Below are 25,040 nucleotides of genomic sequence, written 5' to 3' on the forward strand. Positions count from 1 at the left end.
CCCAATATTTCACCTCTCTTGTATATCCCTTGTCTCTTACTTAGGTATTAAGAAAAAATGTTTTTTTTTTTTTTAATAGAAATTTCTCTTGAGAGAGAGAGAGAGAGAGCGTGCAAGCAAGCATGACTAGGGTAGGGGCAGAGAGAGGGAGAGAGAATTCTGAGCAGGCTCCGTGCTGTCAGCACAGAGCCTGATGCCAGGCTCTAACTCATGAACCGTGAGATCATGACTTGAGCCGATATCGAGTCAGACGCTTAACCGATTGACCCGCCCAGGTGCCCCGGGCCTCTGAAGTTCAAAAGATAACAATTTAGACAGTAATAACCATATATGAAGCTCTTATTTGCCAGACACTGTCCTAAAAGCTTTACATATATTATCTCACTTAATTTAAAACAATACCATGATAAAGGTGTATTCTCCCCACGCCGCAGGTGAAATACTCATGGATCTGACAAGGGCCCACCCAGAACAGGGTCTCCGTGCTCTGCACCTGTGCGCTTTCTCGCTCTCTAGCTCACCGTCCTTGCTTTGCTTGGCTGGGCCCTGAAAGTGTGGCTCAGCTCCTTCAGGCAATGCGGCAGGAGATTCTGCCGTGAATGGGGGAGGACCATTATGCCTGGGCAGTTTCTGGCAATCCCGGGCCTGCATGGACGCGTTAAGCTGGAGGCTGGTAAAGTCTGGGCAGGGACTGAGGTCCTTCTGCCTGTTGACAGACATCCTGATGCTGGACCTCCCACTCAGCTGTCTCAGTGCTGCCTGCACCGGGACGCCTGCCATCCTTCGCACCCGGGGGGCTTCACCCCATTCTTGCCTGTGCTGTCTCCCACTGCCTGGGGCCTGCCAGGCTGGCCCTCCTCCCAGAACTGGCAAACTACTGTGTGTCCCCAAAGTATTTCCTTCCCAGCAGCAGGTATGTCTAGTTCAAAGTCCGGATCTCTCATTTCAAAGGCAAGGCCCAGCCAACTCTCAGGATACAAGTTCAGATGCCTCCTTCTAGAAGTATTGGACGATGGCTGACGTCTCTGTCATTTTATCCACCGTTTATCACTGACAACTTACAATACAAATCATTTACTGAACCAGGCAATGTTGATTGAACACCTACTCTGTGCTGGGCACTGCAGGATACAGAAGACTTTCTGCCTTCCTGGAACTTAGAATCTAGTGGGGGAGTCAGAGCAAGCAAATATAGAAGACGAAGTCAGGCAGCTAAGTGCAAGGGACAGACACTTCACTGAGCAACCTATCCTGAATGTGGTACCGTAAGAGGTTTCCAAGGCAACAGCCATAACCAGTTAGCATCACTTGAATAAACTACCATGTGCCATTCTAGTGCCACAAGAGGCTAAAAGAATCAGACCAAGGGCACCTCCAGCTGCTGCCGGTTTAGGGAATTTGGCCCTGGAGCTTGCCTGGACATTTCTCGAACCGCATATGCAAGAGGCTGAATAAACTCCTTATTTGCATTTCTAAAGCCCCTCTCTGTGGCACTGAGCCGTTCAGGGACTGGGATCCTTGGTCTGGTCAACCAGACCCTCATGACTGAGTGGCAGAAAACCCAGGTGAGACGGCGGATCGGGTGTGCAACAAAGGCAGGCCGGGCGCAGGCGGACGCTGGGAAGAAAAATTAGGTCAGGAAGCGGGAGGAAAAGAGGCTCCAGGGTGACGAACACAAAACCGACTCCATTGTCAAGTGCCACAAAAGAGCCAGCCTCCCCCCACTAAGCTGCCTGGTCTTCCCGGGAATGCCTGCCTGAAGTGAAGGCTCTCAGAAAGGGGCTTCCAAATTCCTTCTCCAGAGAGTCTATTCATCCCGAATGTAATGAATAACCTGCCTTCATCGTTTTTTTTTTTCTTTTTTAACAGTTTTCCTTTAAAGCTAGTTCCTCAGACCTCTGAACTAATGAACAAACTGAAGCAATTCCCTTTGCCCCTGCCAATAGCTAAGATAAAATCTCAGGCTTTCTCAATCCTTAGTAGTTTTAGGATTTTGACAAGGCTTTTGGTTGACCTCCAATGCTGGGCTGTGAAAGTGGCAAGGCTGACCCCAGCGCCAGCCCCAGCCGAAGCCAAAATTAGAGGCAGGGTGGGAATAGCGAGAATCTGGTGGCAACAAGGTGACACGCAAGGTTTTTTAACATAGGGGATCCGAATAATGCAGATAAAATTGTGCTCCTCTCGGGGCACCTGGGTGGCTCGGTCGGTTGAGCGTCCGACTTTGGCTCAGGTCATGATCCCACGGCTCATGAGTTCAAACCCCACGTCAAGCTTTCTGTGGTCAGCGCAGAAACCACTTGGGGTCCTCTGTCTCTCCCTCTCTCTGCCCCTTGCCCACGTTTTCTCGCTCGCTGGCTCAAAGATAAACAAACATTAAAAAAAAAAAAGTTCTCCTCGGGGCACCTGGATGGCTCGGTCGGTTGAGCGTCCGACTTCGGCTCAGGTCATGATATCACGGTTCGTGAGTTCAAGTCCCGCATGGGGCTCTGTGCTGACAGCTCAGAGCCTGGAGCCTGCTTCAGATTCTGGGTCTCCCTTTCTCTCTGTTCCTCCCCTGCTTGTGCTCTCTCTCTCTCTCTCTCTCTCTCTCTCTCTCTCTCAAAAATAAAGAAAGATTAAAAAAAATTAAAAAAAAAGTTCTCCTCTCTCAGCCTGAGTTCACAGTACTTTCTTGTAATTGAAAAATGGAATATAGGCTGAGGTGGTTAAGCCAAAACCTATATTTTCATTTGGCAGAGGAAAACAATGTGGAATCTTTCTGATCCTTAGGCCTTTTCCAGCCGTAACGATAGCTGCCTGCCTTCTCTATTCTCACCATCTGCTGCAGGAACGATGTCAGGGATCTGGAAGTGTGGCACTGGCGTGCCAGTGTCCTGCTACACTATTGAGACCCTATTAAGGACACTGTTAAGGACGAAATAATAGAGAAAGTAAGACAGGGTCTTTAGACACCCCGCATATTTTTTCCCCTTGAAAATGAAATATGCATTTTATTTTGTACGTACTTCTAAGTTTCATTCTGAAATAAACCTCCAGATAGGAAGAAGAGGGGGAAGCAAAGGCCAGCCGCTCACCAGAGAGCAACGACAAAGACCCTTTAAATTCCAACACAGCCTGGCAAAAATTCTGAAAGGGGACTAGGAGGTTGCTAGGTCATTAGCGTGAGAAGGTATACAAGCGGTAGGAACGAGGGCCATCTCTTGATGGCAGAGTTGTTATCTAAGTCCTTACGACTGTAGTGATTTTGGAAGTTTATGAGAAGGTAACACAGGTCTGTTGCCCACCAAAGTCTGATGCTTAATACTGGACAAAGACCCTCGGAGTATAAAAGGTAAAGGGCTCGACATGACAGAAGCGATGCTAGTATTTTACACAGAATCCTTTCTTCTACTCAGGAATGTGCACTCGTTTTCAACCGCTTCATATATACCTTGTCATTTTCAGCAGTAGCAAAGTCATCCTGAGAGCCAGGACCTCAAGAAAATTCTACAGACTGGGAGATGAGGCAGCAGGGCTTGCAAACAACGGGGTTAGGATATTCATTGTGTTTTGAGAGGTAAGATACATCTACCACAACGGAACAGACAAAAGCGGACGACGGTGACCAAAACCTACCCCAATGATTTGTTCATCAACCAACCCCAGACCTCTAATAACTGGAGCTGGTGGGAGAAGTCCTCACAATTACAGTAATTAAGGCTTATTTTACAAAGGGATTTATTCTGGCAGGATGTTGAAAAATCAAACGTTTAGCTATTGCAACCGTTTTAGGAAAAAGCACTACGTAGGTGCTCATAAAATAGATCCTGACCGCCACAGGGGGAAGACCAGTGATGAGATCTGGTGCTGGCTTTGCTCATGATCAAACTAGCAATGCAGGGAAGGGAGCCTGCGGACTTTTTTTTTTTCTGGTTTAAAATTCGATCAAATGTTCCACTGCTTGACCAATCTCAACATGATACTGACACGTTCCTGGTCCTTGTTTCCATTTCCTTAGAAAATATGTACCTTCCAACCCCCTGAAGAACAAGCCTACTGGACATGACTAGAAAATGAAAGATGGAGGAGGCATTCAGTCTAGCCTCCTCATGTCACAGATGAGGTCCAGCGACTGGCCCAAGTTGACCGGCCACTTAATGGCAGGTCTAGAAAGGAGCAGACATCTCCCAGACTCCCAGTTCGGGGCTCTGCTTCAGCTCTCCTGTAAACAGCCCCAACGACTGCACAGCAGGAGGCCACATGCATGTCCCTTCTGGAGCTCACAACCTAACTGAGGAAGCAAGGTATTCACACATGACAAAGAGAAGGAAAACAAAGTGGGAGATGTGTTCTAAACGACACAGCAGATGAATTTTAGAGAGAATAACCAAAGTTCCCATTTACCACAATTTTCTTCTTGCCTTGTGGCCCTCCACCTGCACATTCGGGGCTGTTCATGGCTTCCAGGAGGGTGGGGGCAGATAGGCCCATGAGTCAAGTTCCTGAACTCGTATATAGTTTCCAGATCACAGCAGAGAAAACAGTCTTGAAGGGCAAAGGCTCTCTATTGCAAGGGCTGGGGCTCTGGAGACAGAAGAGGCTTTCTGAGCTAAGAAAAGCTAAAAACCTAGAGCAGAGAGGGTTTCCCCCCTGCATCACCCGTGCCATGTTGCCAGAGTGGCCTTTTCAGCTCAGATTGTCAGGTTTGGGCTTCCGGTGGAAGGAAGAAGACTGGAAGGGACCTGACCGACGTCTGGATGGCAGAGGGTTTCCGAGAAAGGATCATGTACCGAAACTTCTGGGCCGAGGCCTGCAGGGGTGGAGGTCCCACAGCAGAGAGCACCGTGCCTTCAGCTGCTAGGCGTGAGGGCAGCTCAGAGTGAAGTTCAGCTTCAGTGTAAGTACAGTGGTTCTAGTCTTATGCCCGAGCATGTGACTGTAAAAATTCATACTCACTATAACAGGAGGTTCAAATAGAGTTCTCAACAGAGAGTAGAAAATGCTAGAATGTGACTCCTGAAGCATGCCATCTCATAGAAAGATGCGTCCAAGCTTGAGTCCAGGTTATCCGTGACCTACACACATTTTAGCCTCGCTGTGCTCAAGCCTGAGGCTGTGAAATAAAGATGAATCACAGAGGAAGCCCAGCTCTCTCTGCAACAGACAAATGAAGGACTTCTCACAACGGCTCTTGTTACAAAGGACAGAGAAGCCTTCCAGTCACAGGCTGCACTGCCTTTCTGTGCTAACAATAGTGGCAGGAGATGCCAGGTGAGATAAAGACAAAAGGGGGAGGGAGAGCAGATGGAATATTCCTTCCCTCCCGTAACCAGCGGGTCGTACAAAATAGACGTTTGATCGACGTGGAGGAAGGAGAGAAAGTTTACAAAGAAGAAACGAAGGAAGATGGGCAGGATCCTCTTTGCCTTCCTAATCAATTCTGAATATCGTAAGCTTTAGTGGGTACGACCTGGCTTTTTGCACAATAGTCCCCAAACACTTCCAACTTGTCATAACGCCTGTGCAGAGTACTGATGGATTGCTGGCTGTTCCTGCTGCTAATGTCACAGTGGGAGTGTAATCAATACTGTACTTTTCAGGAGAAACGCAGAAAAGACTTCAGGTTGCAGGTCTCCAAAACCCGAGGGTCTCCCCATTTATCACCGACTCTTCAGAGCACTTTTGACCATTGTCATTGTGTGTGTATCCGTCAATATTGTTTTTCATTCACAAAAATCAGTTTTTATGAGGCCCTGGCACCCTCATCCATGCCGGCGGGGGTGGGGGAGGGGTGGGGGGCGAGTGAAATGGTACCCCTGGAGAATGAGCTGACAGTAAGCATCAAAACCTTTACCTGTTTATAGCAATTTCACTTGTAGGAATTTATCCTAAGGAAATAATGAAGGATACACACAAGGATTTAGTATAAAAATACTCCTGGCAATGCTGTTTATAATAATAAAAATGTGAATATAACCTATGGTGCCAACAACTGGACACTGGTGAATGTACAGAAATATAATGGAATACTGCACAAACTATTGTAGAAGTTTACTGACAACAAAGAAGTTCACATATACTTATTGAGAAAATTAGACTATAAAACTATACTATTTTTGCTAATAACATATAACTATAGCAATATAGACGCTCAGAAAAAAATCTATAAAGGCAAATTACGGCTGTTGGTTATTTCTAGATGGTAGCAATCTGAGTTTTCTTCTTTTTGCTAATATGTATTTTCTGAATTGTCTACAATGACTATGTATTATTTGAGTAATGATAATTACTTAAAATTGAGAAAAGCGCCGAGCATGTCAGGAAGGTGGGATGGAAACTACTCACTGCAGACCGTGTTCCCTCCCTCCCTGGGGTGGGTAGTCCGGACGACCCCGGTAGACCAGCTGTCCCTGAAGGGTTACTTCAGCTTCTAAAGGAGAATGTGGTTGTGAGAAGTCGGCCCCCATTTTTCCTTCCTATCCTGGACAGAAACTGACACCACCTCTAGGAGCTGAAGTCACACAATTAGAACTTATCTTTGGACCCATAGGACTGCACCCTATTTGGGGGGAAGCGGATGCCAGCGTAACAGAGCATCAAAGGAGCTGTTTAGGTGGTAGATGGTCTTCACCGCTTGATTTCCTAATGTGTACCTTTGTTTGTTGCTTTTTTCTTACCAACTGCCAAATACCAGTGTTTCCCAGCCTTCCGGATTCCCATGCAGAGGACTTTGGCCGTACAGAACCCACACTGTCCAATGACGTCTAAGTGCACTGGTTTTCAGCTCCAGTACCCTCGTTCATCTCAGGCTTCATTCGCTAGTCTGTGATCTTACAGATAAGGCCGGTGCCTGCTTCTCAAAAACGAACAAACAAAACAAAAACAAAACAAACAAAAAAACCCCAAACACACATCTCTAGCTTGCTTGATGAGGACAAACTCTATGTTGTAAAACAAACTACTCAGGAGATAAGGACAAAATTCTATGTTTTAAAATGAACTACTCAGGAGAGGAACACAGTTTTCTTCTTTTAAGTGATCAATAATCTATAATTTAAATATTTGTCAAGTGAATTTTTTTCTCATGTAGATATTATACAAGTCCTAGAGTATACAGATTATGCCATTAAAAATCAGAATCTAAAAGAAATCTGGATAGACCATACCTACCTTGCTCACTGGGGAGATGAGCTAGATTAGTGCCCCTTAAAACTTCAGTACAAACAACTCACATGGCTCAGGGGGTCTGGAGCGGGGCCTGGAATTCTGCATTTCTAATAGTCTCCGGGGCGATGTTGAAGCAGTGGTCTGTGGACCATACTCTGAGTAGCAAGTTTTCCAGTTTGGAGATTTATGTGCTCTGCCAGACCAAGAATACCTTCTCTGGGCAGCTGACAAAATGCTGAGTGAGTGGACCCCAACCTGCACCAGCCAGCATTCTGTGGCTCTCAGGCTGCGGCTAAGCCTCCACCTGAGTGGCTTCAAGACCCAGACTTGCCAAAAATGACGCAAGTGGCCTTTTCATTAGAGTTTCCTGCAAGCTACATGCTAAGTGGCTCCAGATCTAAGAGGAAGGTCCAGGAACATAATGAGCGTCTCAAACCAGGAGCCATGCTTGTCACAGAAAGCCTCGACGCTTGGAAGCATGAGAAGAGCCACCAACAGCAGGGCCCTCTCTCTAAAAGTCAGGGCAAGCTGGAGGGAGGCCAGAGCATTCCCAGGAGGATGGAAGAAGCCTTAAGGGCTCTTTCTCACGTAGTGACAGGAGCAATGGCTGTAAGTGTACCAGATGCCCATTGCCAGGGGATACAATAGAGACTTCTGAGTCCAAGCTTTAATCCTACAGTCACCGTGGAAGGCAGAGCCACAAAGGAGGACAGAATGGACAAAGCAAGCAGACTATCTGTCCACATGCAAAACATCTTCATGATTTCCGATTGGTCTCTGCAGCCATGGCCACATGTCTAGGAGGGCTGTGTTATCAGGGCCACCAGTGTCCAACACAAGGTCACTCACGGAGACCCTGCCTAGGGTTGCAGATTCATTCCAGCTATGTGGCAGGTCACCCTGAATCTCCTTCGAGAGCAGTTCTGGACGCGAGCGTGCTTTCAATGCACACTGAAGATGGAAATCGTTCTTATTTAGGGTTCATTTCTGGATGCTGCAAAATTAAGAGCTCCTGGCTCAATGGAATGACCAAGTAGGAGTTCAAAACCCTGACTTTCCTCTACTTGGAAATAAGTATAGTGTTTCTCCCATGCTTTGTTTTATGTCACCTGTTGGCTTTATGACAGTATATCAAACATCATTAGTATCACTAATGAGCCCCGAGGACACTGAAGATGTGGGAAATGGATGACAGTCGTGATAGTCTTGAATGAAGCTACTTAAAACACTTGTCAGATTAGCCCCACAGACCATATTACCATCCATAACCAACTTTGCCTACAAGGCCACATTCTGATCTAGAGAAAATTCGTGACTTTTCTTCTGATGGTTTCACTGCAATACGAGTGTTTAGCTGGGGATGGACAGGTGGATGTTTTAGTCTCTTTGCAAAACTGTGCACATTGCCAACTTCATGCTGGTCACAAGATTATGCACATGCAATGGCTAAAATGGTTCTTCATAAGGATTAATGAATAGATCTGGGGTTTTCCCGGATCTTAGGAAATAAGAGCCTACAGGAGCAAGCATTTATTCTGAAAATCATAATGGAGAAAGTATTGTACACAGAAGAAAAAAATGAAAACTATGAAATGTACCCATGGATCAAAGTTAAATTGGCTACCATCACCTTCTCTAAGATACTGACCATCCTTATTTGCACAACTGGCTTCTTTAAAACATCCGTCAATAACTTGTCTAACAAACCCAGAAAGAAAACAATGAATATTTCATTATCCCAAGTCTGAAGTTAGCTCTTGGATACAGAGCCACAGATCATTTTTATTTCAACCTTCCCCACCAGCAACAAGTTCCACAGGGCACCCCATGTCCTTTCAGTGTATTGCCTTCAAGGCTCCTTACTTTTACTAATTAAATCGCAATGAGGCGGACCTTTCCCTCTGTGCTGAGGGGAGGCACGGATGTGGCCAAAGACAAAATTAAAACGTGGGGTATTTTAATACCTTAAAACTTCAAGGAAATGATGACACTATGAAGACATGAAAGGGAGAAGATGGTATTTATGTGGAACGATGTGCCTGTGAGACGAGGCAGCCTTGGGAAGGGATAAGATATCCTCGCAGACAGCAGGAAGGCAGGACCCACAAGCCCCTGTAGCAGCTCTAAACCAGCCACAGGGCCTTGTGATGAACTGAAGAGGCCTGACTTTCCTATTTGAAAAATGCCTGGGATCACTTGACCCTTTTTCCTCAAGAAGAGATTGTGTCCAGAGGCCCGCAGCATCAGGTCACAGATATGGCGGACCCAGGAAAGCTAAGAGGACAGAACTCCACCGGACTTACAGCCTGTGGGAGCTCTGGACCAGCAGGGAGAATGCAGGCAGGAAACCGGGAAGCTGCCTGAGTCACGGGAAGGACAGAGCAGGGAGCTAGGAAAAGAAAGCTGGGGAAACAACAGGAGAGCAGGAATCTGAGGCCTGGGTGGGTTGAAGAACAGATTCCGTGACTCCTGCCCACCCCATGATGTGTCCCTTCCCTACCTACCTTGGTATGCGGTCCTGGGCTCAAATCAGCAGAACACGCTGTACATGACCCTTTCTCCATAATTTCAGATACGGGCAATTCCTCAGGGCATTGCCAAGGGCCTCGGTATCACTTCAAAGGATCTTCTACCATTTGCATTTTGAAAAGTATGAAGTGGCACAAAGTTGTGAGGCATTTCTGCTGCCACTGGCAGTTTATACGGTAAAGAGTTAATGACTATACCTGAATTGTGAGAAGGAGCAGTTTCAAGGCACAGATTAGGAGGGCAAACAGAGGAGGCTGTTGGAGAACAGTCTCCAATAAAGAGAACTAGTTAATTCTTTGACCCCCTTCTCCTGGCATTATCCTGGGGCTAGAGATCCTCAAGAAATGTCACATTGTCCTAAAGATACCATTTTTAAGCTCTCAACGTATTCTAAGAATAATTCTCCAAGTATGATTATAATCTTTATTTGAATGAAAATATTCAATCACACATGATGGGAATTTCATTAGCATAACCTGGCACCGTTGATTTTCTTCTCCCAGCATAATTATTGTTTTTATTTTATCCTGTTTATAAATTTTTTTTATTTAAGTCACTTAAGAATGCAAATTGTACATACTGGCTTGATGATCTCCTAACCAGGTTTCAGGAAAAAACCACCTAAAATTCTGGGAGTATAAATCAAATTCACCTTTCCTAGGAAGTACTGTGATTTATTGAGATCTGAGTGTTAACTGTATTTCACTTTGTAGAAAGTATGAAGGAAAAGCTTGTCAGCTCTGTCAATCTAAAAAAGGCAAAGGGACCCATTGCAAGTAGACAAAAACTTACCCAAATTGACATTTACCCCATTTACAAAACTATCCATTAAAGAAGCCTCCTCAGCCCCTTCCCCAAGAACTGAAAGTGACACCAAACACGATCAATGGAAATGTGATTCTGTGATCCTTGAGGTCAAGGGAAAACAGAATGCCCACTGAGCCACACGCCCTCCCTGACTCCATTCCGGAAGTAGGATCTAGGAGACCTAAGTCCCATACCACTGCTTGACTACTTTCTCTTGGTGATGACCTTTCTTCTTCTGCCATCAGGGGCGGGCAGCATGAGGAAACAGCCCCTGCATTCTGAGGGAAAAGAGGACACCTAAATAGCAACCAGTGCCCTCGGAGGAAGCTTTCCTGCCAATTCTAGCAATGATGAAACCTGACTGTGGACAAACGGACTCTAACCCTAGCTCAACCCACGCAAGTTCTCACGTCCCTGTGAACTCAGGAATGAATGGGTAAAAGAGCATCATGTGAATGTTGAACAGGAACCACTAGAAGACAGAAAAATCCATTTCCTAACAGTGAATGGTTAGAACCAAGGCTCAGATCCCAGCCAGAAATCAGAACTGAGTCATTCAGAGAGACTGCCCAAGGGCAGGGGAATGACGATGAGGTGCAGGGTCAGGACAACAAGTGGGAACTGGGACCAGTCAGCTCTGTGGGTCCTGCCAGTCACATAGAGGGTGTTGGCACAGGTGGGGCTGTGACAAGGAGCGACCCTGGAACTGAATCCTTCAGGATGGACAGTAAAATCTCTCTACTCAGTCCTCTGAATGTGATTATCTCATTCTTGGGGAAATGAGGTTTTTAACATCTACCTGGAAAATACTTTTTATTGTTAGAGCACTGTCAAACTTATGTTTTTAAAGGACAGATTTAAGGCTTCAGACTTAATTTTTTTTTCTTTTCAGAAAGGGCCCACTCTGTTACCTTTCACTGACTGCTAAAGGGGCCTTCTCCTACATCTGGGTGTGGCCAGGATTTGTGCTCCTGGCTGGGAGGAAAGACAGGCCAGGCAAACACTAGGCAAAGACAGCCAGGGACCCAGCAGTATCCACTCACCCCTTCTTCCTGCCCAGAACAAGGATGTGATGCCTGTGGTAGAGGCAGCCATGTTGTAACTCTGAGGCAACCCTAAGGACAGAAGCCAAAAGCCAAGCAAAACGATAAAAGAAGCTTCCCTATCAGACCTGCATTGTCTCCTCTGAGTTTTTTTGTTTTTTTTTTTAATGTTAGAGGAAAACAAACCCTTACTTAAGTCCTTATTTTTTTCTCTATTATTTATAGCCAAATACATTTCCTAACTAAAATATGAAATGCATATACATCCTCACTTACCTAGAGGTCCCAACACTGAAGACTGAGGCAGGAATCACCAAACATTTAAAGAGAAAAGGAAGAGCAATAAACGGCTATTGATCCCAGTTGCACTGAGAGAAATTCCAACTCAGAGATCGCAATTAAAATAATGGAGAGGAAAGCGTCCCAAACCCAATTACCGGTTTCGCTGACAAGAGAGGTACTTTGTTGTGACCCAGAGGACTGATTTGAGAGCTAAGAATTGAGCAAAGGCTTTAGGCAAGTATTTCATAGAAATCATTCTTAAAGAAATGTAGCTTCTGGGCAAAACTGAGTGGAATGAGAATGGCAGCATAGAGAGAGAGAGTTCAAGACAGGCTTCCCTGATTTGTAGGAATCCAGAAGCTTCTGGGAGGGAATGCAAATCACTGGAGCATTATTCTCATTATTACTAATGGTTCTTAATAACTAAGGGGCAATGTTGGGTCTCCAGTTGGCTGAAATGATCACAGATTATTTGCTGCAGTTATACTAATAACTAAATATAATTTGACACTAAATTACAATTCCAGAAATACAGCTTTCTGCACAGTCTCTTATTGCAAAGGAAAACTAAGCAAGAACATCAATAAATAGAATAATCCAATTAAGTGGCCTTCCATTTGAGTACTAGTCAGAATTGAGGCTTAACAGGGAAGTAAGATAGGAAAAACAATTCAGTACTTACTGATTCAAATAATCAGGGCTCTTATTGTAAGACAATTTTTTGTTATTTTAAAATAGGTGTTTAATTAATCTGAATGGCTTTGGTCATTTATGTAGTGATCCTAATCACTGCAAATTGTTCCTAGATATAAGGCCTAATTTCCCATGAGTAGATTTACTTGTAAATTAGCATTTAATACAGGCATATTTTTCTATGCTTACAGTGTGTTTATAAACATATTCCCCATCACTTTTTTTTTTTAACCACATAGGACAATCACCTATGACATCTGTCTGCAGATACAAAACTACAAGGGAGGACACTGACCCAACAGATGAACCGAGGCCACCCCAGGCATGCTCTGAGCTGTTAGCCTTTGGGCTGTAGGTTTTTGATAAATGTTTGTTGAATGAATGAGTAACCTCAGATTATTCAGAGAGGCTGTTTTAGAAGCATCCGTCCTAACGGAGCCTAGGCTAGTTCCTCTAGACTCAGTTTCCAAAGGGAAAGTAGTGGCCTTAACAGAAGAACCACCCAAGGTATCCTTGCCGAAGAGCATGATGCAGGATCCTCTGACTCTGAAAGTTGGGGCTTTTCCTGGAGAATTTAAGAACTAGTTAGTTCTTAGAGCTAGTTAGTTCTGAAATCAAGGTACAATTAAATTCTCCAGGAAAAGCCCCAACTTTCAGAGTCAGAGGATCCTGCATCATGCTCTTCGGCAAGGATACCTTGGGTGGTTCTTCTGTTAAAGCATGGGTTACACGCGTAGGTGGGGCTGAGAGGCCGGTGCTGAAGGACATTTAAACCATACTTACTGCTGGTGGAGGACATGTGGCTGTAGTCAGACCTGAAACACAAAACCTTGGTGTTAGTAGGATTAGACATTATTTTTCTTTATCCAAATGATTTCTTCATGCTAGAATTTTAAAAAAACAGTCTTAACAGTGGTAAGTAACCATTTAAATGTGAGGAAATGGCACAAATCAGAAATTGTAGTGCAGAGGGATTTTGTGTAAAATAAAGTTATGTCTGAATGTGAAGGCAAAATTTTATTTTATTATTTTTTTTTTAATTTTTTTTTCAACGTTTATTTATTTTTGGGACAGAGAGAGACAGAGCATGAACGGGGGAGGGGCAGAGAGGGAGACACAGAATCGGAAACAGGCTCCAGGCTCCGAGCCATCAGCCCAGAGCCCGACGCGGGGCTCGAACTCACGGACCGCGAGATCGTGACCTGGCTGAAGTCGGACACTTAACCGACTGCGCCACCCAGGCGCCCCGTAGGCAAAATTTTAAAGGCATTTTATTTTTTAAAAAATTTTTTAAATGTTTATTTTTCAGAAAGAGAGAGTGAGTGAGAGAGCGCGAGAGCACGCGTGCGAGTGGGGTAGGGGCAAAGATGGGGTGGGGACAGAGGATCCAAAGCGGGCTCCATGATGAGAGCAGAGAGCACAAAATGGGGCTAGAACCCATGAACTGTGAGATCATGACCGGAGCCGCAGTTGGACACTCAACCGACTGAGCCACTCAGGCACTCCTAAAGGCACTTTAGAAAGCGGGGTTCCTTCGTGTGGGCTCTCTGGATCTCCAAGATGGCAGACCAGCTGGGTCCTGAACCATCTAAATTCACTGGCAAATTTTTGAATGGAAGCTTATTTTTCTGGGGAGAAGGCTCAAAGTTTTCAACAGATTCTCAAAGGGGTTCATGATTCTCCAGAAGGTTAAACCTCCGCAAATGAGCACCCTTCAAGTTAGCTCCACACCACGGGGAAATGTTTCTTGGCTGCCATCAGCAGGGCGATAATGGAACCTGGTGGCAGTGTGAAGGGACCCTGGCTTGTGAGGGCTTCCACAATCAGGGTGGGGCTGGCCCTCAGGAAACACAAAGGCACGATGATGCTTGGCTGATTTCAGTTCCAGCTGAGAAGAAATCCTGCTGCATATTAGAGTAACAGGATGTGGGCTGTGATAGGGAAAGGGAAAAAGGCAGGGTAAGGGCCAGGGTGAAATTACCCATCAGTTTCTAGGCTGAAAGACCAGCTCCTGGCACTCAGCCTCTGCGAGAATGGGAATCTGGCCAAGGATCTGCCTGCTTAATCTCTATGAAGTTTCTGCTCTACTTGTGTGGCTGGGAAGCCTTCCCTCTCTGGCAGCATCTATGGTATAGAAGCTCTTGGTTTTCTCCCCCCAGTGTCCCAAAGTCATTCTCAGTAGGAAATTAATCTCTCAAGCACGTAGGGATTTATTATGCAAGTGGTAGTTAGGGGATATGGTTATGCAAATAAAGTAGTTAATTATGTTTAATTTTCCACATACACCCTCCTTTTATTTACTTAGTCTCATGTTGCCTTTCTTAAATTATCCAATTTTCATTCCACTGACTTTGTTACCACATCAACAAAGCATATACAAAGCTTCAAAAAACATCACAAGAAAGCACACCTCTTACCAGTTGAAATAACCTACATCTCTCATGCCAAACGATGCACTGATTTATTGGTAGAGGAACAAAATGGAAGGAAAACAGCATGTAGTTTCCCCTTTTCAAATGAAATGCTTTAGCAGTTACAGAATCACTGAATTTTAAAGCTGGAGAGAATAGCAACTACTAACATTTGCAAATCCCTTTATGTATTACAAACTGCATCCGCCTACATCTAATCCAATTTTTTACATTCCTGGTTAGGAAACTAAACTGATACTATTGGCGAGGAGATCAGGAGGTGAGCAATGATAGGGACTTGAAGTACGAGGGCAGGGTGATGGCAAGACAGGAGCTGAAAGGTGGAAGGACTGGCTGGGGCATGGTGACACGCTGGCTAAGGAAAATGCAAGAGAGGACAGTCAGGATCATTAACCCCAGTGTTGGGGCATTAAATTCTTTCTGGAACCAGGCGGGACTAAATTAACTTTAGGACAAATCTTAGAAATCTAACTGTAGGGCCGCCTGGATGGCTCAGTCAGTTAAGCACCTGACTCTTGGTTTCAGCTCAGGTCCTGATCTCCCAGTTTGTGAGATTGAGCCCCATGTTGGGCTTGGCACTGACAGAGCAGAGCCTGCTTGGGATTCTCTCTCTTCCTCCCTCCCTGTCTCTCGCTATCAAAATAAATAAACTTAAAAAAAAAAAAAAAAAGAAATGTAATTGTATATGAATGCAACAAATGGTCAACAAGCATTTTGCATCGACCAAACAATCCCAATCCAATATGATCATCTTAGGATGGTCAGGCTTTAAAGAAATTTCATGACAATTCAAATGAAACATTCAATGGCAATGTGTGATCGGACTATGTATTAAAAGTGTGTATTTTCAGCTAGGATTTTCCAAATACTCCTGAGGCAGATGCGTTTCACAAATGCATACAGGCATGCATGCAGATGGATATGAACGTAGAATGGAATTTACATGCGACACCTATTTCGAGAATCTTAAGGTATAACGGCAGTATTTTTAGGCTAGGTGCTTGTGTAACAAAGGTCCCGGCCGTGCATCTCTCTGTATGTAGTTCTTGCGACTAAAGGCACCGCCTGGGTCAGGCCTGACAGCTGGTCAGTCTCCTGACTGTCACTCTCGTCTCGCTCCAGTTCCTTCCCCAAACAGCAGCCAGTCTTTTCGAAGCACAAATCTGATCCTGTCACTCTCTGGATGAAGCCCCAGCTCAACAGTGTACCACATAAACCCCTCTTTCCGTGAATGATGGCCTCTGCCCAGCTCTGCAGTCTCATCCATCACCCCAACCTCCATCCCTGTCCACCATCAAAACGGAAATCAAACAGGAAGAAAAGTCACCTCAAGACTCACAGTGCTCTCCAACCGCTGATCCTGTTTATGTAATTTGTACACAGTTGCCATAATGATGGAGATACAATTCTAAACTGCTCTTTTCACCAAATACCGTCACAACATGTTGCTATAGTTCCTGTAATTATAATTGTAAAGTGATGTACTATAATTTATTCAACCATTTGCCTGTTGTTTGCTATATGATTGTTTCTGATTGTTCACTTCTGAAAGCACACAGAGATGAGATGCTCATAAATATAGCTTGAGATTTACTTTCTTTTCCTTACAAAAATTATCATGAGGGGAAACAGGAACGGAGTCAAGCTATGGGCACTTTTATAGCTCATAAAATACATTCCAAATAACTCCAAAAGATTATTTACTGCAATTATTATATTGCTGGTGAAAGACAAACTGTAAAGCCTAAAACAATTTTGTGCTTAAAGAGGTTCAAAAAGTTTCAGCTAATGACTACAGTTCTCTGGAGGGGCAGATAATCTCCAGCTTTTTTAAAAAAATTTTTTCTTAATGTTTATTTATTTTTGACAGAGAGAGACAGAGCATGAGCGGGGGAGGGGCAGAGAGAGAGCAGGACACAGAATCTGAAGCACGCTCCAGGCTCTGAGCTGTCAGCACAGAGCCCGACGCGGGGCTCGAACTCACGGACCGCGAGATCATGACCTGAGCTGAAGTCAGACGCTCAACCTCAAATGACTGAGCCCCCAGGAGCCCCTCCCCAGCTTTTTTTTTTAAGGTAGGAGGGAACAGTAGTGAATCCTGTTTATTGGTCTCACATCCTAAGAATTGATCCACTTGGTCCTGCACAAGACATTCAACTCTACAAGTATAAAGCATGCAAGGTGAATCCATGAATTTTAGGAAGAAAATGTATGGGCACATGGCACAGATAAGTAGAATAATGCAAGGATTGTAGATCTTCACACATCTGACACATATAGGAGACACATTTGCAAATATTACACTTATTTGGTACCTGTGCCAATAATAACCAGAAAGTTAGATGCAGTCCCTTCACTGTAGTTTACTTACAATTATACATATAGGGGTTATATATAAAAGGGTCTGCACTTAAGACAGGTTATCACTGTCAGCAGCCATATACCTTCTTAAATTCTCTTTTCCAGGAAAATCTTGGCAGAAGAATTGATCTCGGCATTTTAGTAATATTGATCTTGAGGTTTCTCTAAAAACATCAGCTCAGTGCATTATGGATCTCATCTGTTAGCTCTCAGTCCATTGAATTAGATGCCATGGTAATTTAGAGCTAACTAGCCCCACCTTGAACACAAAGATAATAGAGTGCCTAATAGATCATCCTGTCTTCTCTGCAAGATTTCACCTTTTACTGTTCTCTAAACCTGTCCCATCTTCAAATTTATTCCCCCTAACGTTTACCATTCACCTGCTTTATAAACAGTAGACCTGTGAATTGTTTGCTATCTCTTAAATCACACTGAAATGTCAGGTGGAGGTCACCCAAAGGGTATGGTATGACCCTATGTTTTCAGAAGCTCAGTGACAGGTGACATGGAAGTGGAGGTTCATTAGTGCCAGATCAACCTTCTGAATGAAAATAATCCAGGGCGCCTGGGTGGCTCAGTTGGTTAAGCATCCAACTTCACCCTAGGTCATGATCTCATGGCTCATGAGTTTGAGCCCCGTGTCGGGCTCTGTGCTGACAGTGCAGAGCCTGCTTCGAATCCTCTCTCTCTCTCTCTCTCTCTGCCCCTCCCCCGCTCACCTCTCTCTCTCTCTCAAAATAAGTACACAAACGTTTATACAGTATTAAAAACATAATTCATCAGATAACGGTCATATTTGAAAGAGGGTCTCAGAAGCCAAATCTGGGAGACACCACTAATGAAACACCCGTTGTAAAGCATTTGTCTCACTCTGTGTCTTTTATTTTGGTTTACAACAACACTGCCTGTCCCTCTGTTAAGGGATTCTGTTTCTTAAGATAGTTTCTTAAGATAGTAACTGGCTTGCCAGTTTTTTTTCCTAACGAAAAGTACACAGAAGCACAAAGCTTGCTTTCACATGCATTTGGAAAAGGAGAGCTTCAAAATGACATCAATTGCCACAGAAGAATACTAGTTTGCCTTTAATCTTGGCCTGTACTTGGTGGGTCACACAGCAGAGATAGCATTTCGAGCAAAAGACAATGCCTGAGCAGGAAACGAGAATTAATTGCAGATCGATGGCTCTTTGAGAGGCACGAGGTGGGAAGCATGCTGGAGACCCAGGCTTCCGTTTTCGGCCACTAACTAGTCGTGCACCCTCTGAACCTCCATTTCCTCCTCTGTAAAATCATGACATTTGTCCTATCCTCTCGCAGATGTTCTGAACGATGATCAAATTTCTTAGGGCATTGAAAAACATCAGAGCATCCACTGCGATGAGTATAAAGAACATATGATCTTGAGGGCACCTGGAAATATACATTTTTATTAAATACAACTGTAAGTTTGTCATCTGGAGTGTTGTTCGTAACAGCAGTAATAGCATGATGAGAAATAACGTACTGAGGGTTCACTTACACCAGGCACTGTTCTAGGGGCTTTAAATGTAGAGGCTAATTCTCACAAGCACCCTGTCAGGTGGGTACTTTTATTGTCATCCCCGTTTTACAGCAGAGAAAACTAAAGGCACAGAGTTGAACCCCAGTAATCCGACTCTTTTGACTGTCACTTTTTAAAATTATTTTTATTTGTTTTTGAGTGAGTGAGAGAGACAGCCTATGAGTCGGGGAGGGGCAGAGAGAGAGAGAGAGAGAAGGGGACAGAGGATCAGAGAGCCCGATGCAGAGCCTGAACTCATGAGCTGTGGGATCATGACCTGAACCGATGCTGGAAGCTTAACTGACTGAGCCACGCAGGCACCCCTGATTGTCAATGTCAAAGTGAGCAGCACAGTGTGCCCACCGGCAGTTGGGACGCACAAAAATTCTTAGAGCCTTCTCTTTGATCATGCTGCCGAAAGGATTGATAGCTCCGTCAATACCTCCAAATCCCTTGCTCCTATGTTTTGTTCACACTGGCCTGGCAATAGGCCTTCTCCCCCCAAACCTTGATGATCTCAACCACTCACCGTCTCCCTTACTGCCTGTCCCTAAGGAGCTGAGCAGGAAAGTAAATAGCAAGGTGGAGCGGTCCCTTCATCCAGTCACAATCACTGATCCCAGTGATCCCAGGTGGGTTCTCACTCAGCGGTGCCCAAACTATTTCAAACCTCCATTTTCCTGAGGGAGGGGGCCGCACCTGCCTGGAACGGAAAGCCATCTTCCCCGCCAGGTTGTAAGAAGAGACGGGCCTCCCCTTCTATGCAAAGCCCATCTAACCGAGGGGTCTGAAGTCCAACATATCTCCACCTTTTCAGAAAGTGGACGTCACAAACCATCGGTTTTTCTTTATCTCTATTCTTTCCCTTTCACAGAGTCTTTTCTATAAACACGTATTTAAATTTTTTTTTTCAACGTTTATTTATTTTTGGGACAGAGAGAGACAGAGCATGAACGGGGGAGGGTCAGAGAGAGAGAGAGAGAGAGAGGGAGACACAGAATCGGAAACAGGCTCCAGGCTCTGAGCCATCATGAGCCATCAGCCCAGAGCCTGACGCGGGGCTCGAACTCTCGGACCGCGAGATCGTGACCTGGCTGAAGTCGGACGCTTAACCGACTGCGCCACCCAGGCGCCCCTATAAACACGTATTTATAGGAGACCGATTACTGCCTATGTTTCGGGAATCCTTCCTGCACCCCCTCTACCCTCCTCCTGCTACGGCCTCTCCTCACCCCTCCCTTTCTCGGACACGGCACTCTAGCGACCTCCTCTGCAGCACGTTCTGCTCCCTCCTGAAGTCAGGAGGAGAGGACGTGGCTTCTGCCTCCACCACTCCTCTACTCCACCCTTCCTTCATTACCTCCGTTTGAGGAAAAAAAAACACCTCGCGTTCCTGCATCTCAATGCACTTCTCAGTGGCACAGCTGACGCCTTTCCCTTCTTCCCCTTGGCCTCTAGGAAACCACATTCCTCCTTTTCGTCCCCATGCCTACTTTTCCTGAGGCCCCTTTATTAGCTCCTCCTCCTTCACCCACTTCTCAAGGCTGGTCTTAAATAGTTCCTGCTTCACAGCGTTGTTGAAGGATGACGTAAAAGGCTCAGCGCAGTACCCAGCATGGAGTAAATGCTAGTAAGGGTTTGCTATTTACTGCCTTTAGTTGATTTAAATCTGCTCCCAGGACTGCAACTGCCATTTTTAGGCCGACGGTTCCCCGATGCAGTGTCATCAGGCTGACCTCCTCTCTAAGACAGATACGCTCAACGGCTGGCTCATCACCTTTCAGACGTCTCCCAATACCTCAGACACAACACGTTGAAAATGAAACTTCTCCTATGCTACCCAACTTCCTTTGGAGGGGATCACAGGCTACTTCGAGCATCTGATGAAAAACCAGTCTCTTCTCACAAAAAGCCACAAAGAACATCATTTTGCATAAAATGTCAAACAATTCATGGACCTCAAATTAACGATCCCTGCCCGAGCATATGTGTCACTTGAGCTGAGTCTGGAATGAAGGTAGAGTTTCACCCGGTGGGCAGGCATGCCAGGTGGAGAAGGGCATAGCTGGCGAAAAGGGTGGCCCAACAAAGGCAAGGAATCAGAAACACCTTGCTCATGTGGCTTGATGCCGGGTACGAGGGTGGTCCTGCCAAAAAATAAGGCCAGAGAGACAGAGGAGGACCCCGTAACACCAGGGGGACTCATAGGCCAGTCCAAGCTCTTTGTTATAGATGCCAGAGCCGCTAAAAGTTTGGAAGGGAGAGGGAGAGAATCAGGTTTGTATTTTAAAAATAGTCATGATAGCAAACACGTATTAAGTGCTTTCTACATGCTTGGTAGATAGTCTCGACAGGTAGCTTTAGGAAAGCGAGAGAGGGCTAGAGGGGGCAAACTCTGCAAAAGCCAGAAAACTGCGAGCGGCTTTTTCGTAACCAAACCAAATTTCAGGAAATATAGGACTATGTGGCCAATGCAAGATTACTAACTCTACATCAAAACTCTTTTCAGTGTATGCCATTTTACTCTGATCTTTAGCTTAAGGATGCTACTAAGGCCATAAGTAAACAATTCTATTCTGTTACAACTACACACTTCAGTGACAGAAGCAGTGAACAGAAGTTCTGGTGTCCGTATGTTCAGCAAGCCCCTCCCAGGAACCCTGGCAGCTGTCATGTTGTTTGCGGGGATCCCAGGGAGTTGTCACTCCTGGGTCAGGGCCTCCCCTCCACTTCTCCGGGACAGAATCTTTGGGGAAAACACCTGTCTTAGGTGAGCTCTGCAAACTGAAAATGGATGAACCTGTTAGTGCCTTATTTAACCCAGCTGAAAACGAGCTAGTTTGTTTTGCTTTGTTTTCTTCTTCTATTCATGGCCTAGCTAACTAGGGGCAGAAGGAAAAAAAAAAAAAAGCCAAGGATCTTCAATTAAAGTTGATAAATGCCGTATACACTACGTGTGGGGGGAAAAAACAAGGGAGTGCAGTGTTTGGAATCAGGTTACTTCACCAGAATGTAACTGGGCTCCACAGTGAGCCATAAATGATTGCAAGTTGGGATGACAGGGAAAGCCCATTGCTGTAGGGTGTAAGGTCCCAGATTTGGGCTAGGAATGGGTGGAGCCTGCAGGGAAGGCTGGGGCTGGGTCCGCAGGAGTGACTGCCTAGGAAGCCTAACCCCTTGTGCCCATTCTGGGACTGGACTCTCTTCCTGTCCTCACAGGGCTGCCAAGCCCCGAGATTATAGTCTAAATGTCCTCAACTTTCCAGGAATGAGGCTTTCTGTAATCTGGGCAGCTCCAGTCCACCCCCAGGGTTACTCCAGAGAGGAAAGGACATCCTTTCCTCCTGGGTCAGAATTCGCATCCTGGATGTTTGCTGACTCTGCACAGGGAAATCCTCTGGCGATAGGAGCTGGGTGGAAGCATTTACAATGACATTCATCTCCTTAAAGATACTCGGTCTTTTGTCCCACTCAGGAAAACCGTATCGTTGGGAGAAGGCGAATTAGTCCCCAGAGATAAAGGTCTGGGCTACATGTTTGAGTCCGATGGAGCTGTTTCTTTAAGCAGGGCTGGATCACAGCACCATTTTCATCCCACCTGTACCCAAGGCTGGGACAGGTGCGCAGAGAGAAGTTCGGCGGAGAAATAGGAGTCGAGAAGCGGGTCTCAGCAAGCACAATAAAGCCGGGAATGAAAAATGTCACCCTCTTATAGGACTCTGAAAGAATTTTAGGTGCCGGGTGTCCTATCCTCTTCCCGTCCCCAGCCCCCAGCCCGGACTCCAGAGAGCTGCGGGGCTAGAAGAACGAAGTCCTCGCAGAAGGTGGAAACAAGTGCAAGCGCATCTCCTAACGATGATCTCAGGGGGGCACCGCATTTGCCGGGCACTCGACATCATCTCCGCGATAACGGGGGGCAAGGAGGGGCGGGATGTGGTGGTGTGCGGGGGGTGGGGGGGGTTACTCTGAACCTTGAGTCCTTGCACTTTCCTCCCCCGGGGGGTGGGGCCCGCCCTGCCCGGGGGCAGCTACCGACCACGCTGCGCTGCCCTCGGGGACCGCCCAGGAGGAAGCCGGCCCGCCACAGCCCGTCTGCCTTCCACCGGGGGTCCGGCAGGAGGGGCAGCCCGCGCGGCCCCGTCCGGCCCCAGCGGCTCCTGTTCTGCCGCGGGGTCCGGGAAGGTCCCGGGCAGGGAGCAGCCGCAGCGCAACTCGGAGAGCGTCCCCCGCCCACGGCCCGGCCCGGCGCGGCTCACCCTCCGGTCTCGGCGCCCGAGTCCACGCAGTCATCCTCCTCGCCACCGCCCGTTTTGGGGTCCATGGCGCGCTCCCCGCCGCGCTCGGCTGGCGGGCGCCGGCGTGACCCGGGGCGAGCTCCCTGTGGGCCGCCCCGCCCGGCCCCGCCTAGCCCAGCCCGGCCCGAGCTGGCTGGGCTCACTGCGAGCGTCTCGCGGCTCCGGGCTCCGGGAAACAACTCGGGCGCCAGCCGCGCTCCGCAGCGCCGCGCCGCGCCCTCTCCTGGCGGCGCCCGGCCGCGCACTGGCTGCCGCTCCCCGCCCGGCCCCGCCCCTCGCCGCTCGGCCGTGTGAGCGTGTGCGTGTGCGCGCGGGGGTGCGCCCGCGTGTGTGCGGGTGAGCGAGGGCACGTGCGCGCGCAAGAGGGTGGGCGCGTGGGGCGTGTGCGCGTGTGCGCGCGCGCGTGCCGGCGAGCGAGGGGGTGGGCGCGCGCTCGAGAGGGTGTGTGCCCGGGGTGTGAGCGTGTGCGCGAGCCTGTGCCAGCTCGTGTTTTGCGCTTCCGTGTGCGGTTTGAGTGCAGGAGCGGGCGAGGCGTGTGAAGTCGCGTGCCCCTTGTTGTGTGATGTGGGTGGTTGGGCGAGGTAGATGTTTGTCGGTGCGCGCTTGCGACCGCGGGTGGTGTGTGAGTGTGTGTGTGTGTGTGTGTGTGTGCGCGCGCGCGCGCGCTTAGGAGCCGCCCCTCTCGCTGGGGCCCACAGCCCCAGAATTCTGCGTCCCCGGGATTGCCCGAAGGTGCCTGAGCCCCGTAGCTGGGAGCAGCACCGAGGAATAACCCGACCCCGACCGCACCGTGAAAGCAAGGAGGGATCTGGTTCACTACTGGGACCAATTGGAACACCTAGGTGTTTTCGTATAGTTTCCTGAGAATTGCCAACACTGAATTCATTATCGCCTTGCGTAGCGCGGGTCTGAGTGGCTTCCCGCCACCCCACGACACTTACAATCTGTGTCATGCATTCTTTTGCTATTTTTAAAAAATGCCTTTAAAAATAAAGACCATTCCATGTACCTGCAGGGGTTGTTGCAGTAAGGGTATGATAATGGATGTTTGTAAAGGACCCCCACCAGCGCCTTGGGGGGAGGTAATGATCACTCTTGGAGGGGCACACCTCTCCCTAGTAGGTAATGTGAGGCTGAAAGGAAACTCGAGGGGAGGCGGGATGAAAACAATTCGGATTTCATTCTGACAGCCCTCTCCAAGGCACTCATTTCTACTTTCTTCTGTGTTAAGGCCAAGTTATTTAACTTCTTTGAGCCTTAATTTAGTTATCTAAAAGATGGGGCTATTGATATCTATTTTAGAGCCTGTTGTGAGTTTAATGAGAACATGCACGTAAAAATACTTAGCATCGGTCCTGATAATGTCAAGTACTACTCACCGGCAGCTATTGTTACATTGAAAGCATGAGCTAGCTACATTTCCAATCCTAACTTGCAAAGCAGTGACAAGCTATATCTTGAAGAGGAATATAATTTCTTTCCTCTCTCCTTCTCCCCTCTCTTCTGTTCTTCCTTCCTTCCCTACCTAAATATCACTCTTTTTAATTTGTATCTTAATTAAATTACACAAAAGAGAAATCCAATTAATAAAAGAATACAAGTGCAACCTCATCAAGAAAACGAGCACAGGTAAATATGCCAACGCCAAATCTTAACTGAATTATCTTTACTGAACATAAAATTCCTTGCATGGAAAACAGAAATGGGTGTATTATACTCAATTTGTGCTCATTAGCTGGAAGAAAGAAGAGTGCCAGTACTTTAGGGGAAACTCCCCTCACCCCACCCTATGCACTGACTTTTAAAAGAAAATTCTCACACGAGGCAAAATTACATTGTGTGAGGAGTACCTGAGTGGCTCAGTTTTCAGCCCAGGTCAGGATCTCTTGGTTCGTGAGACTGAGCGCTGC

The 25,040-nt window shown here is 46.7% G+C and overlaps 1 protein-coding gene across 3 annotated transcripts in view; it reads right to left on the reverse strand.

Annotated features, from left to right (window-relative positions):
• FAM124A (family with sequence similarity 124 member A) overlaps positions 1-23,373 on the reverse strand; it is a 106,911-nt gene extending 83,538 nt beyond the window's left edge. Inside the window, exons 1-2 of one of the 3 annotated variants that reach the window (XM_045475204.1) lie at positions 23,092-23,372; positions 13,284-13,315 (exon numbers count right to left, since the gene is read on the reverse strand). In XM_045475204.1, coding sequence (XP_045331160.1) covers positions 13,284-13,315; positions 23,092-23,156 — 97 coding nt within the window. In that variant the 5' untranslated portion in view covers positions 23,157-23,372. Of the gene's footprint in view, positions 1-13,283; positions 13,316-23,091 lie in introns of all 3 variants that reach the window. The other 2 variants (XM_045475222.1, XM_045475212.1) reach the window with 2 other exon arrangements.
• Positions 23,374-25,040: the final 1,667 nt, after the last annotated feature.

The sequence above is a fragment of the Leopardus geoffroyi genome, chromosome A1, assembly GCF_018350155.1.
Source record: "Leopardus geoffroyi isolate Oge1 chromosome A1, O.geoffroyi_Oge1_pat1.0, whole genome shotgun sequence".
NCBI lineage: Eukaryota > Metazoa > Chordata > Mammalia > Carnivora > Felidae > Leopardus > Leopardus geoffroyi.